The 14980-nt window shown below is 30.0% G+C and overlaps 2 protein-coding genes and 1 long non-coding RNA gene across 3 annotated transcripts in view; 1 reads left to right on the plus strand and 2 right to left on the minus strand.

Annotated features, from left to right (window-relative positions):
* The window catches only part of Gaba-b-r3 (gamma-aminobutyric acid type B receptor subunit 3), a 49622-nt gene extending 43606 nt beyond the window's left edge, over positions 1–6016 (minus strand). The window contains exon 1 of the mRNA XM_074252515.1: positions 5542–6016. The gene's annotated coding sequence lies outside the window, so the exon portion shown is untranslated. The remainder of the gene's footprint in view (positions 1–5541) is intronic.
* A 4412-nt stretch (positions 6017–10428) lies between these two features.
* LOC141533556 (uncharacterized) lies at positions 10429–13858 on the minus strand. Its single transcript, XR_012480315.1, has 4 exons — positions 13721–13858; positions 12770–13628; positions 10891–12547; positions 10429–10814 (listed from the first exon to the last, which is right to left on the minus strand). It is a non-coding gene; the product is annotated as an uncharacterized LOC141533556 (long non-coding RNA).
* LOC141533555 (chymotrypsin inhibitor-like) lies at positions 13834–14602 on the plus strand. The gene is made up of 3 exons (XM_074252488.1): positions 13834–13987; positions 14201–14319; positions 14394–14602. The coding sequence occupies exons 1-3, from the start codon at positions 13933–13935 to the stop codon at positions 14541–14543; spliced, it is 324 nt and encodes a 107-aa protein (XP_074108589.1). The 5' UTR covers positions 13834–13932; the 3' UTR covers positions 14544–14602.
* The last annotated feature ends 378 nt before the right edge of the window (positions 14603–14980 follow it).

The raw sequence follows: 14980 nt of genomic DNA on the forward strand, positions 1-14980 counted from the left end.
TCATGAATTTATTTTCCTACACATAGACATAGCAAACTTGAACATCAGAGCATCCATATCCATATTTTGCATTAGATAAACTACTAAACAGATCTAATATATGAAAAATAAAAAAAAAATTTTGTATATATGTATAATAAAATATTATCCCATGGGTTTTTAATATTCATTGAAAATTCAACGGTCAAAGTTTTAAAGGAACATTTTTTTATCATACATTTTTTTATTATTATTATTATCTGTTATATTAAGAGAATAAAAAAAAAGTTTTGGTAGTCAATTTATTATAAGTATTTCGGCTGCATTCAAAAATGCTCTATCTTGAGATATATGATTAAGAAATTTCCTAGTATCTTGTGAATTATTAATATTTTTAAAGATATAAGCTCATCCCGATGTTACACTCATCGAGACCTTTCATTTGAGTACCCACATCAATTTTTTATATATTTTATATATATTTATATATTATATATATGTATATATGAAAAATATATCAAAATGCATGTGGGTACTCAAATGAAAGCTTTTGATAAGTGTAACATCAGGATGAGCTTATATCTTTAAAAAGGTCAATAGTTAAGAAAGTAAAGTGCAATTTAACAAAATTCATTATTTAATAAAGCAAAATTTTATTTATTTATACTTCACATGATGACTGCAAGATTGCTAGTTATTATTATTATTGTTGTTATTAAACTGCTTTAATTTAAATAATAATAATAATAATCATCCGAACATATTCTAAAAAGATATTATTATTATTATTATTATTATTATTATTATTATTATTTTGTTATTAAATGCTCAGGGGGGGTTATCCCCGGAGTCCGATTCTCCGAGGGCCCAGCCTGAGCTCCATCCGTTACTGCTGGACCACTCCGCACAACAAGGCGGTTAGTGATCACAGCAGGCCAAAGTCATTTCCCTTAAGAGACGGAGAGAACCAAGTAAAACAGCCTTCTGCATCCTAACTGCCAAGAACTCAGCTTTTGATGAGCAAGCTGGAACTTTGGCAAGTGAGGATACAAAAGACTGTTTCATCCCTCCTAGGACGCCAACAATCAGGACGAGAAGCTTGACACGGTAACCTGGGTAAAGTTTGCCAATTTCAAACAGGAGATCCTGATATATTTGTCTTTTGTGCTCTTCTTTGGCTGAGATGTTGTATTCAGCCGGGGCCGAGAACTCAATGACATAAATGTCACGAGTGGCCTTGTCGAAGAGCACAATATCAGGTTTGTTGTGATCTATCCGCCGGGTTGTTGCAAATGGCATGTTCCAATAAATTTTGCAACTGTCATTCTCAACAACCTGGGGAATATCTCCTGGCAAATAAGGCAGCACTGGTGTCACGTCAATACCGTAGCAATGACGAAGATAGTAGTATAGTACTCTCAGGGCAGCATTGTGACGCTGGATATATGCACCTCTCGCCAGCACTGGACATGCCGACAAAAGGTGCATAAGCGTCTCCGGATGTTGTCTACACCTCCTACAGGACGTGTCCGGAAGCTGCACCTGGAGCACCTTGCTACGGTACTCAAGAGTGTTAATGACACCATCTTGGCAGGCAAATATGAACCCTTCAGTCTCGGACATCAGGCCCGCTGACTTTAAGAAGGAAAACGTCAGCTGGATGGACAAGCCATGATCACGCACGTGTTTAAAGAACACGCTGTGCATGGACTTGTCCATCAGTTCGCCAAGGAGTAGTTTTTCCTCGGCGTTCCTGATGACGCTCTTAAATTCCTCCTTTCGGAGTTCCATAAGAGCGTTTATTTCTCCAAGACCAAGGGTTCTTGCCGCATATATTGCTGCCTTATATAAGAATGACCCCTTATGCGCATTTTCATGTTTATGTACAATTTGCATAAGAAAGTCATCCTCGTCTGCAGTGAAATTGACAACTTCGTGTGTTAAACCCAGGACCAAACGGTCGTGAAGCCGCTCCAAACTCTGCAAACCTCTCCCACCGATGGACCGGGAGAGGTATAATCTGGCGACTGATGAATTGGGGTGCATGCTCCGATTCATATTAATGATCTTACGGGTTTTGATGTCGAGATCTCGTAAATCCTTTCGGGCCCATTTCAGGACACCGAAAGAGTATAGTAAGACTGGGACAGCGAGCATGTTAGTAGCTGAGACTTTGTTTTTGCCGGAAAGTTCGGAGGACCAAATTTTCCGGAGTCTCCTAACATACTCGCTCTGGAGAGTTGTTCGGACTTCAGAGACCGCATGCATGCGGTGCTCTACCATTCCTAGATATCTATACAACTCCCCGGCGTCTAATTGTCTTAAGACGCTCCCATCCACTAATTCGACATCATCACCAGTATCAGAGCACTTACCCCTCGCCAGATGTACGACCGCACACTTGTCCAACCCAAAAGACATTCCGACATCTCGTGTGTACTCTGCTACGATGTTGAGGGCCGCTTGTAGATGATCTTTATCAGCGCTATACAGCTTCAGATCATCCATGTAAAGCAGATGGGTAATCGAATAGTTTCGATCACCCGGAGGCCCCACAGAGTACCCACGAGTTTTACGGAGAGCAACAGATATAGGCAGCAGTGAAATGCAAAACAGCAGAGGGCTCAAGGAATCGCCTTGGAAGACCCCTCGTTTGTACTCTACAACTCCGGTTACGTGCAATGCGTTTCCACTTCCAATGTGAAATCGTGTTCGCCAGAGCTGCATTGTACGCCGAATGCATTCCACTATTTCGGGATTGACTCCCAGGCATTTGAGTAGATATAAAATCAACTCATGTGGAGTTGAGTCAAATGCCTTGCGATAGTCAATCCAAGCCATTGACAGGTTGCGTTGATAGTAGATCGCATCTTGTAAGACGCATCGATCCACTATCAGGTTCTCCTTGCAACCTGACAGGCCTCTTTACTGCCACGTTGTTCATATATCTGTTGCCATACAGGCTCTATCTGCTGCAAGATACGGTTATTTAAAATTTTTGTAAAAATTTTATAAACCGCATTCAAGCAGGTGATAGGCCTGAAATTCTTAGGGTCAGACAAGTCACCTTTTTAGGTATCAGTACGGTTCGCCCTTTTACAAGCCAGTCCGGAATCGGATCGTCAGCTCTAATGTATGATGTAAATATGCGGGCCAGATGGAGGTGGGTAGAAGTAAACTTCTTCCACCAGAAGACATTAATGCCATCTGGTCCCGGGGCAGCCCAATTTTTGCTGCCATTTAGAGCTGAACGAACTTCATCCACACTGACTGCAGGGCTCTCTTCATCAGCATTCTGTCGACGGTGTTCCCGACAGAATACTTTGAAGTCGTGCAGAGCTGGAGTGTTGGCGTTCACGTTTGGTTGATCTCCATACAACTCAGTCCAAAAAGCTTCCACCCGCTCAGGTGTTGGATAATTCCCGGTAACATCGGTCTTTGGTGTCAGAAACCGTGAAGGGCTGGATCGAAACAACGAGTTGTCGACCAACCGCTTCAGCCTTTTCTCTAATGACTTTTTAGCAGCCACTAGAGACCGCAATTTATTAAGAGACTCTTCCTTGATGACAAGAAGAGTACTCTTGTTCAGTGTGTGATGATGCCACCGAAGTTCAGCAGCAATGCGCCGAATTCGGGGCGTGTATGTTCTTTGAGTTGTGTCGAACTCAATCACACACTGAATGCGGGAGACTTATTATTATTATTATTATTATTATTATTATTATTATTATTATTATTATTATTATTATTATTATTATTATTATTATTGGTATTTTATAAATTTACGATAATTAATGAATTAATTAACAAAAGTAGTCGAATTTTAGTTCATATCCGGTTAGTTTACGTTGTAAGTGATCGCAGTAAATGATACACTTATTTTCCTCCATATTATAATTTTCAGTGAGGTAACTTGTAGTGCTTTTACTACCGTACCAACAAAGTTATTATCATTATGATAACCCCGCAATAAGCAAGAAGTTTAGAATTGCTATTACTTTACAATATATACGTTATGCCTTAAATCTTACTGACAAGTTTGTTTGCCTAATTATCCGTCATATATCTCCCTATAGTTTATAATTTATTACCGATTGCTAATTACAATTAATAACTTATTTTATGTCTTATAAATAATATTCCTTGTCAAAACAAAAATAATCTATTAATTATTTTTTATTACAAGCACTAGCGAGTGTAATTATAATTATAATGAGACACGGAATAAGACAAGTAGGGATGTAGGTTGACTTAAATGAATGAAGACGCCCAGGATGAAGAATCTCCGTTTTGGGTCGAGACCAAGGCTACAGCTGGTCTCAGATTTTCTGATTTACGGCTTATGTGTCTTATATATATAAATGTACACACACACGAGGGTTGCGATGCTTACTCGACGCCAGAAATTAAGTTCCTAATGCCGTTATGACCCTTCATGATCGGCAAGCACGTACTATAAGTACCGACGTAAATAATAAATTTATATACAGGATTTTACTGTATTTTCATGAAAATTTTAATTATTACTATCATATTCCACTTGTAAATTAATTATCTAGATTCAAAAAAAAAATTTTTTTGAACCAAAAAAATAATTTTTTCAAGTTTGATCATTTTATATCAAGTTAAAAAATTCTTAAGTCGAGTCCTCCCAGATATTGGGCCATAACTAGATAAAAAATTAATATTTAAAATTTTTTTTTATTTTGCTTATTTTTACGGCGCATTTATGATGAAAAATTTCGTGAAAGAAAAAAATAAATATTTCGTTAATTTTTTTACCAAGAAAAAAATTTTTGCATTGAAAAATAAAAATGAATAATTTAAAAAATGACAAATTAACAGATTATACTCATTATAATCTGGATTATACTCATTATAATCTGGGATGATATTCAGTGTCATCTTGTTTTTTCCGTTTAATCGCTTAAAATTCTAAAAATTAAAAATTTTTTTTTATCAACAATTGCATTAATAAAATAGTTTAAAAAAAATTTATACGAAAAAATTTTGAAAAACTATGACTGCGTTACAATAATTTTACAGTTAAAACTTTTTTAAGGCGCTTTTATTACTTTGACCTGTATATATTTATTGACCATAAATTTTATTTACGATTGGAAAATAATTTTAAATAAGATAAGAGTGATTTACAAAAAAATTTATTTTATTGTACAACAAACTTACTTTTCAATGTGTTTTAATATCTTTAGTTTTAAAAATATTTACCAATAAAATATAATTACAAAAATTTCATCAAGTTTGCAATACAAAGTTTTTTTGTAGTACAAAATAAATTTTTGTATTAATTACTCTTATTATTCTTATAAAGTTATTAAAAAAAATTACATATTTTTCTTGCTAAATTAGTTTGCTATTAAACCGTATTTTTACTCTTTCATAGTATAATTCATTTTAATAATTTTCAAGTGTTCATTACAATATTATTCAGTCTTAAAATATAACTGAGACTTTTACAACTCTGAAAATTTTTATTTAAAAAAATATTATGAGTAATTTCTAATTTTAAATTTCAAAAACTTTTCTTTTTCTTTAAATTACCTCGTTAAAAATTCGAAGATATCCATTTGCAATTTCCAGACGCAAAATTGTAAAAACTATAAACTTTTTCCTTATTAAAATTTTCCATTTACAAAATAAATAAAACAAACTAATAATAATTATTAATTATGATTAATTATCGCAGCTCAAAATAGGTGATTTGCAAGTGTACTCGGCGGGATGTGTCCGGTAATTAAATAAAGAGGTAGTATGGTCATGGCGAACAAATCTCCGATGAATACTCGAAGCTGTTTGTTATCAAACCGCAGCGATCTCATTTGCTTGGATGTGTTTGTTGGCAGATCAAATACGATGATGATGATTGAGTATAAACACTGTTAACCAGGGTATGTCTTTCTATGGCTCATAATTATACTATTATCTTGACACATTTGTTTTTACTCTCCGTCCATTTTATTATTTTATTATTCCAACAAATTTCAATTACCAATTAATTTAATTAAAGTATTTTATCATTTTTTTTACACCAAAAAGTTTTCTGTTCAATTTAATCACTAAAAACATTTAAAGTTTTTTTTTAATTAACTTTCACTTAACACTTGCAAATTTTTTTTTTTAATTTAAAATCTAAAAATTTTTCTATTTTAAAATTTTCGAAAAAAAAAATTTTTTTTTGAAAAAAAAAAAATTTTTTCTAATTTTGAAATTTTTGAAAACACTAAAACAATTTTTTTCTAATCACCAAAAAAAAAAATTGTTTCTACAATTGTAAGACAAACTATATAACAAAATATCCTTGATGTATTCGCGGGCCGCGCACTATCGGAACTGCTGTTAGAAATAAAGCTCGAGGGAAAGCTTTCGTATCACATAATATATATATATATATATATATATATATATATATATATATATATATATATATATATATATATATATACCCAGAGAAAACGACGCAGCCGCTCGTGCGCTCAATTTGTGTCCTTTTTCTTCACTCTTGTACTGTCCTTACGAAATATGTGTGCAACTGAGTTGAAACATACATATATATATATATATGTAACAATAAAATGGAATAGGACGTACTCTATATTTTAAACACATATACACATATATATATATATATATATATATATATATATATATATATATATATATATATATATATATATATATATATATATAAAGAGAGAAGTTTGTGTCTGTATGTATGGCTAAATAGTTACATAGCAATATTGTAGAGTAGAAAAGCCATAAAGACACGTATGCAAAACTTTCAACAGTTGCACTTCAACTAGCTCACCCTTCTCTGCAATTTCTGTTCTACCCTCTGGAATTTTACTACTTACGCTTCCCCCACCTTTAGCTGGCCCACAGTTATCATCAATTTTAACGTAACTGTTTGAAACTATCCAGCGGTATCAGCAGGACTATTCAATGCATTTAAATCGTACTATTGCCAATAGCTGTACTATTATTATTATTATTTATTCAGTTATTTGTGTTAATAGATTTACTGATTTGAAAATTAATTTTATTGAACTTGTTCAATTTTTTTTTTTTTATTTTGTAGCAATTTTATAATTTATTTATTATTATTAATTAATAAAAAAGCAGTTTTTGTATCAAATCAAGCTTTGATTGTTAGGGATTTATATATTTTGGTTAGATTTTTCTGCAAGCGAGAAACGGTAGCCATCTAACGGAAAAATTAAGTACTAACTTTAAAATAAACAGTAAAAATTGTAAGCAATCCATAGGAATGATTTAAATTATTTAATTTTGTAGTCATATTTTATATATTTCATAAATATTATATATATATTATTTATATATAAATATATAAATATATGTAAAGTATATCAAAAAAATCATGTGGGTACTCAAATGAAAGGTCTCAATGAGTGTAACATCAAGATGAGCTTATATCTTCAAAAACATCATTAGGTAACAACATACAATGTAATCGCTTAATTATTGATATTTTTGAAGATATAAGCTCATTTCGATATTACACTCATCGAGACCTTTTATTTGAGTACTCACATCAATTTTTCATATATTTATATATATTTGATATTTATGAAATATATAAATATATAAAATATATGAAAAATGCATGTGGGTACTCAAATGAAAGCTCTTGATGAGTGTAACATCGGGATGAGCTTACATTTTCAAAAATATCAATATTTATAAAAGTACAGTGCAATTTAAAAAAAAATTTATTATTTAATAAAGCAAAATTTTATTTATTTACAGTTCACAAGTCAGCTTGCTAATTTATAAGTAAAGGAATTTTTGCGGTTCCATTTTCTTCCACTCCAATATAATTAAAATATATAATAATATTTATATATATTATATAAATATATAAAATAATATTATAAAGTAAGAATATATATAAAATTTATAATTATAAATTCCTACTGAGTAAAGGTCCTCCCCTTCCCCCTTTATCCTTTATTTCCCCCAGTTCCCAAAAATTTGTCTTTAATGACAAATTTAGCTATTATATATAAGTAATATAAGTATATTTCTAATGTATTTGATCTCAAACTTGTGATAAATTACAAGAAATTACAACAAGCAAGTAGCAAATCACAACACGAGCAAGTAGCAAATCGCAACAAGCAAGTAGGAAATTATTTATTGCACTCAAAAATTCACATATACAACGTAAAATAATTTAGTTACAGTAGTCTGATTGTTTAAAAATTTAAAGACAATACTTTTGGACAAATATACTTTAGAAAAATGTAAAAAAAATTTTTTTTTGTTGAATTACAAACAAGAATGACATCTCAAGTTAAAAAAAAAAAAAAAAAAAAATTTGGCCGTAATTTAAAATTCAGATGGTGAAGTTTATCATAAAACAGTGTTCTGTTTCTTTGGACAACAGTGTGAAGAGTGAGGTAGCCCGTGAAAAGTATAAGTCAAAAAAAAAAAGAACCACAACAGGCTTAAGAGAATGAGAACGAACACTTGAGTTATAGCTGACGCGACTTTACGTGCAAGTATAATGGTCCTTGTTCTTCTTTACAGTTTCATAGTCTATTCATCCTCGAAACAAGCTCACCCTCTTCTTCCGCCCCCGCTTTATGGATCCGAGAATAATAACAGAGAAGAACATGAACAAGAACAAGATTTGAATGCATCCCGTACCTGTTAAATCTAAAACTCTTCGTTTTGTTATTTTCGAGCGCTTCGAAAATTACTCAATGGTAAAACTTTTCAAAGCGATTCGTTAAATTAAATCGGCTTTACGTCAACGTCTAAGATTTTTATAAAAAATCACACTGGGTTTATTTTCCCATTTTTTATATGTCACTTTCCTTTCTTATACATTTGTCAGCAAATGTAACAATCTTACATACACGTTTCATTTATTTATTTCTTTCTCCTTAAACTTTTTATTTCTTAGAAACATCTGCCTTGAAATTGATTATTTTCTGTCAGAATATTTATTTTTTCAATTTATTAATAGAAGGATGTGTTGATATTTACTGTTAATAAATAATTTTTTAACATCTTAGGATTTAATAAATATTTATAAATAGTTGATAAATTATTTATTAAATACGATTCATTAAATATTGTTAAATATTAGTTTACAGAAAATGTTAACAAGATGACATTGGATATAATCCCAGATTATACTCAGTGATATCTGTGGTGAAAAAAAATTTCAGATAGTAGCTAGTATAATCAAGATTATACTCATTATAATCTGGATTATACTCATTATAATCTGGATTATACTAGCTACTATCTGAAATGTTTTTTTTTTTATTTTCAAAAAAATTTTTTTCAAAAAATTTTAAATTTTAAATTTTGCGATTTTTCCAGTTTTTCAATTTTGTTTTTGTAATACCTCGAACGCTAGTATAGACACAGAAATGGCTTTTTGTTTGGTTGAAAGGGAACACTTAGAGCTATTGAAAAAAAAAAAAAATATTTTAGCAAAAAATTAAAAAAAAATGCTAAATTTGTCAAATTTTGAATTTTTGAAAATTGTCAAAAATTACGGTTGACAAATTTTTGGCTCAAATTTTTTTGTATCCTACCTTGTATCAATCTTAAAATATCCTGAAATTTTTGGAACTGTGTTTTTTGGTTTTTTCAAAAATATAAATTTAAAAAAAAAAAATTATTTTTTTTTTTCATTATGCTACTAAATGAAATTTCAACTGCTCAAACATCAAAATTACGGGATTTGCCAAACTCAATTAAGATAAAAATAAAAAAAAAATTTTTTTTAACGAATTTCAAAAATTCATATTTTTGAAAAAACGAGTTTAATATATTAGAATCTAATTCTAAGATCGTAAAGCGTTTTTTCAATTTTTTTGATTTGTAATTCGAATGATTAAATTGCTCCATGGTTCAATTTACCCCTTTTTCCCTAGTTAATAAATCCTTCTATCAATGATAGTTTACTTTTGACTTTGTTTTTAAAGAAAGACATTTAATTTACTGTCTTGGGATTTCAATTCCATGTTGTGTTTTCAAACTAGATTTACATAATAAATCGGAGCTTACTGAGTCTACAATGTCAAGAGAGCGTCTTTCTCTCACTTATCTGATAACTTTTCCGATACACGAGTCCGTGAAGTTTCATTTTATATGCGAAATAGGAACATGTGTACCTAAGGTAATCGAATCGCTTTCTAGGAAAATTTATAATAATACCTTAGTAAAAAGTTTATTAAAAATTAAATTCTGCGATGTCTTTGAAGCAACGAATTACTATTCATATAAATCTTGTTAGGTTTTTATTAAATTTTTTTTTTTTTATTTTTCCTTTCAAATTTCTCCAAAAATCAATCTGTTTGATTCAAAAAATTGACAATAATTTTTTCTGTAGAATTTTGGATTGATATGGTAATTACGGAAGAATTGAAAAACATATTACAGTTATTGGTAAAAATTTATTTATTTAACCTTCAGTGTGATCCATTTACACATGGCACAAGTGCTTTAGGCAGGTCATTATGGATTTCCCAAATTTTTTCATTAGTTTACTTCACATTAGTTTAATGGTTACAGTTAAATGAGAGCTAGCAGCTCTTTTATTCGAAACGGAATTCCCACTGATTATGAAGCTCATTAAACCGATATAAATTGAACTATCAGCTCTTGGATGTAGCATATGTCGAGATTTTTATGAGATAAAAATATAAGACTTGTATTTTATACAGTAAAAAATTTTGCGTCAGTGCGTCAAAAAATTTTGTTTTAAATATTTACATATTATCATTAAGATAAGAATAAAAATCGTACTGAGGTTGATCCATAAAATGTCTAAGCACCTAAATTAAAAAAAAAATACGATTAAATAAAAATAAAAAAATATTAATTTAATCGATTTTGTCGGTCGATACTTACCAGTTTACCTCAAACCGCGTATCCTCGCCAGCAATCAATGAACAAGGAGTTAGCGCGTTTTGTCCAAACCAACAGATAACAATGTAGATGATTATCTATTTCAAGCCATGTGTTGTATTTAACTAGAATAGTGTAACGTCTTTCATCTTCTACAACTTGTACTTTTGCTTTCTTATCAAAAAATTTTGCGAATCGAGACGCCCCTTTATTTATGTTTCGGGAAACTAGCTGGTTCCAACCATCGTTAACCAATTTTTGAACGTCTTCATCGTCAGATGTGAGGGATAAGTTCGTAAGTTTCCGCGATTTTTTTATCATCTGCGATCACAAATAATTAACGCGCTTACGAAAATCAACACTACTGTCAATAATATATGATTCATGTTTGTTCTAACAAAACTTTTACTAAAAGACTTAAATTTTTTTTATTAGTCTTATTACTTATTGCTAATGATTTGATGATGATAAAAAATAGTTTTATCGATGAGATAACTAGCAAACATTGTTATTGGCTCTTCTTTATCAGAGTACTGTCATTAGGGGTACTATCATTATTTCCAGAGTTATTAAATTGTCAAAGTGAAAAAGTACTTTTTTGCTTTGACTGACGATAACTCCGCGGCAAATCATCGTATAGGCTTTTTGATTACATCAAATTGAAGAGCATTCAATTTTCTAAAAAAGCTTTTCAGCGAAATAATGGAAAAAAATTTTTTGAAGCCCGTAGACTTTTTTTAAGACGAGAAAAAATTTGGAAAATTTTTTTTTTTTTTGCAGTTTTCTTAGGATTTCTCCAGAGCCGAACATGATAAAAAATTTTCATGGTCATATCTGAAAACTGGACACTTGGAGCTATAAATTGCTTTTTTTTTTTTTGCTGTACGATAATTTTCCTCGAAGTTAAAAAAAACAGCTCGTTGAAAATAAACATCACCCAAAAATCGAATATTTTTTTATATCCCTTAATTTTTGTGACTAGTGTATATTTTATATATTTGATATTCATCGGACTTATAAAATATCTAAAATATTCTTGCGGGTACTCGAATTAAAGGTCTCATTAAATATAATATCAAGATGAGCTTATATCTCAAAAAATCCCATAAGTTTTTCAATTATTGACGAGTATATGTAAATAAATCAACAAAATTTTCCAGCAGTACACCTCAAAGGCTTCTATAACTTCAATAATCAGCCCCATATCGATCCCAAAAAGTGCAGAGCTTGAATTGAATGACCCTAGAAGCCCTAAATAATAAATTGGGCTCGAAAAAATTAACAAAATTTAAATTTACAATAGCCTTTTCCTAACGATAAAGAAAAAAAGAGCTTTCTTCCTTGAATAGTCAGCGGAAATTGAAGGACTTGAATAAAGTTTTAGTTCCTCTTCTATTATAAGTTCTTTGTCCTTGCCACAAAAGTGCCTTCGATAAAATTTTATCACCGATACATTCCTGCAGGAACGATTCCAAGTTTAACTTGATTTAACTCGAGCGCACATGAGTATAACTCTATTTCTTCCTGTTTTACCGGAAAGGTCTGTTGACTTTATCTCCAATGGGTTTTAGTTTTATTTTATTAGCCGGGGTTGACGTCTTATTTAATTACAGTCTTCGATTTCACTTCTAATGTTTGTTTTGTAACGTGTAATGAAAGCCTGAAAGTAAAATTAATTATTGGACAGCAATAACAGTTTTTAATTACAATTACACATAAATATATATGTTATTAGGAAGGCAATTATTAATATTGTTTATATTCAAACAAAAGGACTTTTATTAGATTAAAAGGGCCACGGTTAATATCCGGCGAAACTACGCGCGACCTACTAATTACTTAGCCGCGGGCAATCATGCGGGATTGTGCTTACAAACCGTACCTGTACTACAAACTCATCCGGCAAATATTTGGATCCTGGATTTCTAGCGTGCTCGAGACTAAGTGCTGAGGAAAAATAGTAAGCTTTTCTTTTTAGAGTTTGAATATTCATTTCTTCTCAGAATTGAGAGAAGAATTGAGATCTCTGGACTAGGAAAATCTATTTAAATAAATTAGATTTTTTTACGTCAAATTCGGTATAACCAATGTCGAGCTTTCAATATTTCATATTATTGTTTATTACTAAAAGTAAAATTTCGGATTGAATTAAAGCCTGGCAAGTCTTCCAGGGGTAAAAAGATGAGATAATTTGATTAAGCGGTCGCATTGAAGGTGAAGATGTGCTAGGACGGATTGAATAATTAAATCAGTGTTTAGAAGGAAAACGGACGTGAGAATTTCTATAAAAGTACTGTTATTATTTTATATTTATGTTATTTACAGAAGAAAAAAATTAGAAAAATGGTTGACTTTAAAGCCTATCCCTGTAACTTCCCGATAACTCTATACCTAAGCGTTAAATATTTTACTTATTTTGTTTTTGAGCTCTTTGAGCTCAAAAATATTATTTTTAGTTTATTTTAAGCTTTTTTAGCTAAATTAATTTATTTTTTAACTTAATTTAATTTTGTTTTAAATTCATTTTTTTTAAATTAGTTCCTTTGTTAATTAAATTAATTTATTTTTTTTAATTAATTAAAAAAAAAAATTATTTTGTTATTTTTTCTACATAATTTTGAGTTTTAAAAAAAATTTCCTCAATAGATAAATAATAAATTCAGTAATTCTTTGTATGATCAGCCTGCCATTAATTTTTCCTCATTGCAATTAACTGCAATAATTATAAACACCAAGTTTGCCTTGAAAAAAAAATAAACAAATAAACATTTCTATCAACTATAGTAAATAAAAGTATGTACAAATATTTTAGATAAAATATTAGTGAACTTACCGTGTTGTAAAATTAAAATAAGAAAAACATTTCATCATAAATTTACAAATATATATATTGTTATATATTGATAGAATATTGAAGCAATACATCATTAGCCGGACGTGTCGCTATTATAAGTGAGCTCAAAGATAAGATAAAGATACTGGATATAAAACGGTAAGCATTTTTTTCTGTACCGATTTATCAACCTGCAATTGCGCGAGTTAACTATGACTCGTTATTTACTGGCTTTCACTCTGATATTCATCGTCGCCAACGTCCACGGTAATTTATTTTTGCAATAACAATATCTCATAAATCAAAATTTTCTGTAAATATGTTTAGAGAAGAAATTTATTTTTTTTTTTTTTTTTCAATTTTTTATCAAGAAGAAAATTTCTACTTTGAAAATTAAAAATGAATAATTTAAAAAATGACTGAATTCTTAAAAACATATTTCTTTTTTCTCTCTGTATAATACTTGATTATTTATTGCAGTTTTGGCGGAAGATGCTGAAGATGAATGCGGTGCTAATGCAGAAATAAATTTATGCGGAAGAATGTGCGAGTCAACTTGTGGTTGTCGCAAACGCAACCCCATATTTTGTCCAGGAATCGTGAGAATTTATATTAGTCTTCTTATTTCACCTTAATAAGAAAATTTATTAATATTAACAATTTTTTTTCTCAGCAATGTGGCAGCATAACGTCTGGCTGCAGATGTAAGGAAGGATTCGTTCGTAATGATTCTGGAGACTGTGTTTCTCCAGAAGATTGTCCAAAAAAAGACGACTCGGGTCCTAAATTAACGGGATTGAAATTTTGTTTGGATGAAGATTAAATTAAATGTAAATGTGACATGTAAAATATAAATAAATAAAATTTTGCTTCATTAAATAATGAATTTTGTTAAATTGCACCGTACTCCCAGTACAGAAAATAAATTTTTTATTTATTTCTTCCTCAGTCTTGAAAACAGCTTGTCGTTGATTGAATCTAAATCAACAAAAAAAAATCATTTATTATTTTTATATTTAATTACAAGTAAAAACAATACTTAAAAAAAATTGTACTTACAATTTATGACACTAAAGATTAAAAATTTTTTTAGAATTTTATAGCAATTAATTATTACAAAAAAATTTATAATATGAAAATTAATAAAAATAAAAAGAGAAAAAATTTTTTAAACGTCAGCTGATTTTATGTCACACTAATTTTATTGAAACAATTGTAATTTTTATTTAAAAATGTCAATTTACCTTTGTTTTAATTATT

This window comes from Cotesia typhae, unplaced genomic scaffold (assembly GCF_013202065.1).
Source record: "Cotesia typhae breed Kobodo isofemale line unplaced genomic scaffold, CoteBio_Ctyphae scaffold_121, whole genome shotgun sequence".
NCBI classification, from domain to species: domain Eukaryota; kingdom Metazoa; phylum Arthropoda; class Insecta; order Hymenoptera; family Braconidae; genus Cotesia; species Cotesia typhae.

Coding starts and splice junctions, on each gene's coding strand:
- LOC141533555 (XM_074252488.1), top strand. CDS start 13,933: ATGACTCGTTATTTACTGGCTTTCACTCTGATATTCATCGTCGCCAAC. Junction 13,988..14,200: donor CATCGTCGCCAACGTCCACG/GTAATTTATTTT, acceptor TATTTATTGCAG/TTTTGGCGGAAGATGCTGAA. Junction 14,320..14,393: donor CCATATTTTGTCCAGGAATC/GTGAGAATTTAT, acceptor TTTTTTTCTCAG/CAATGTGGCAGCATAACGTC.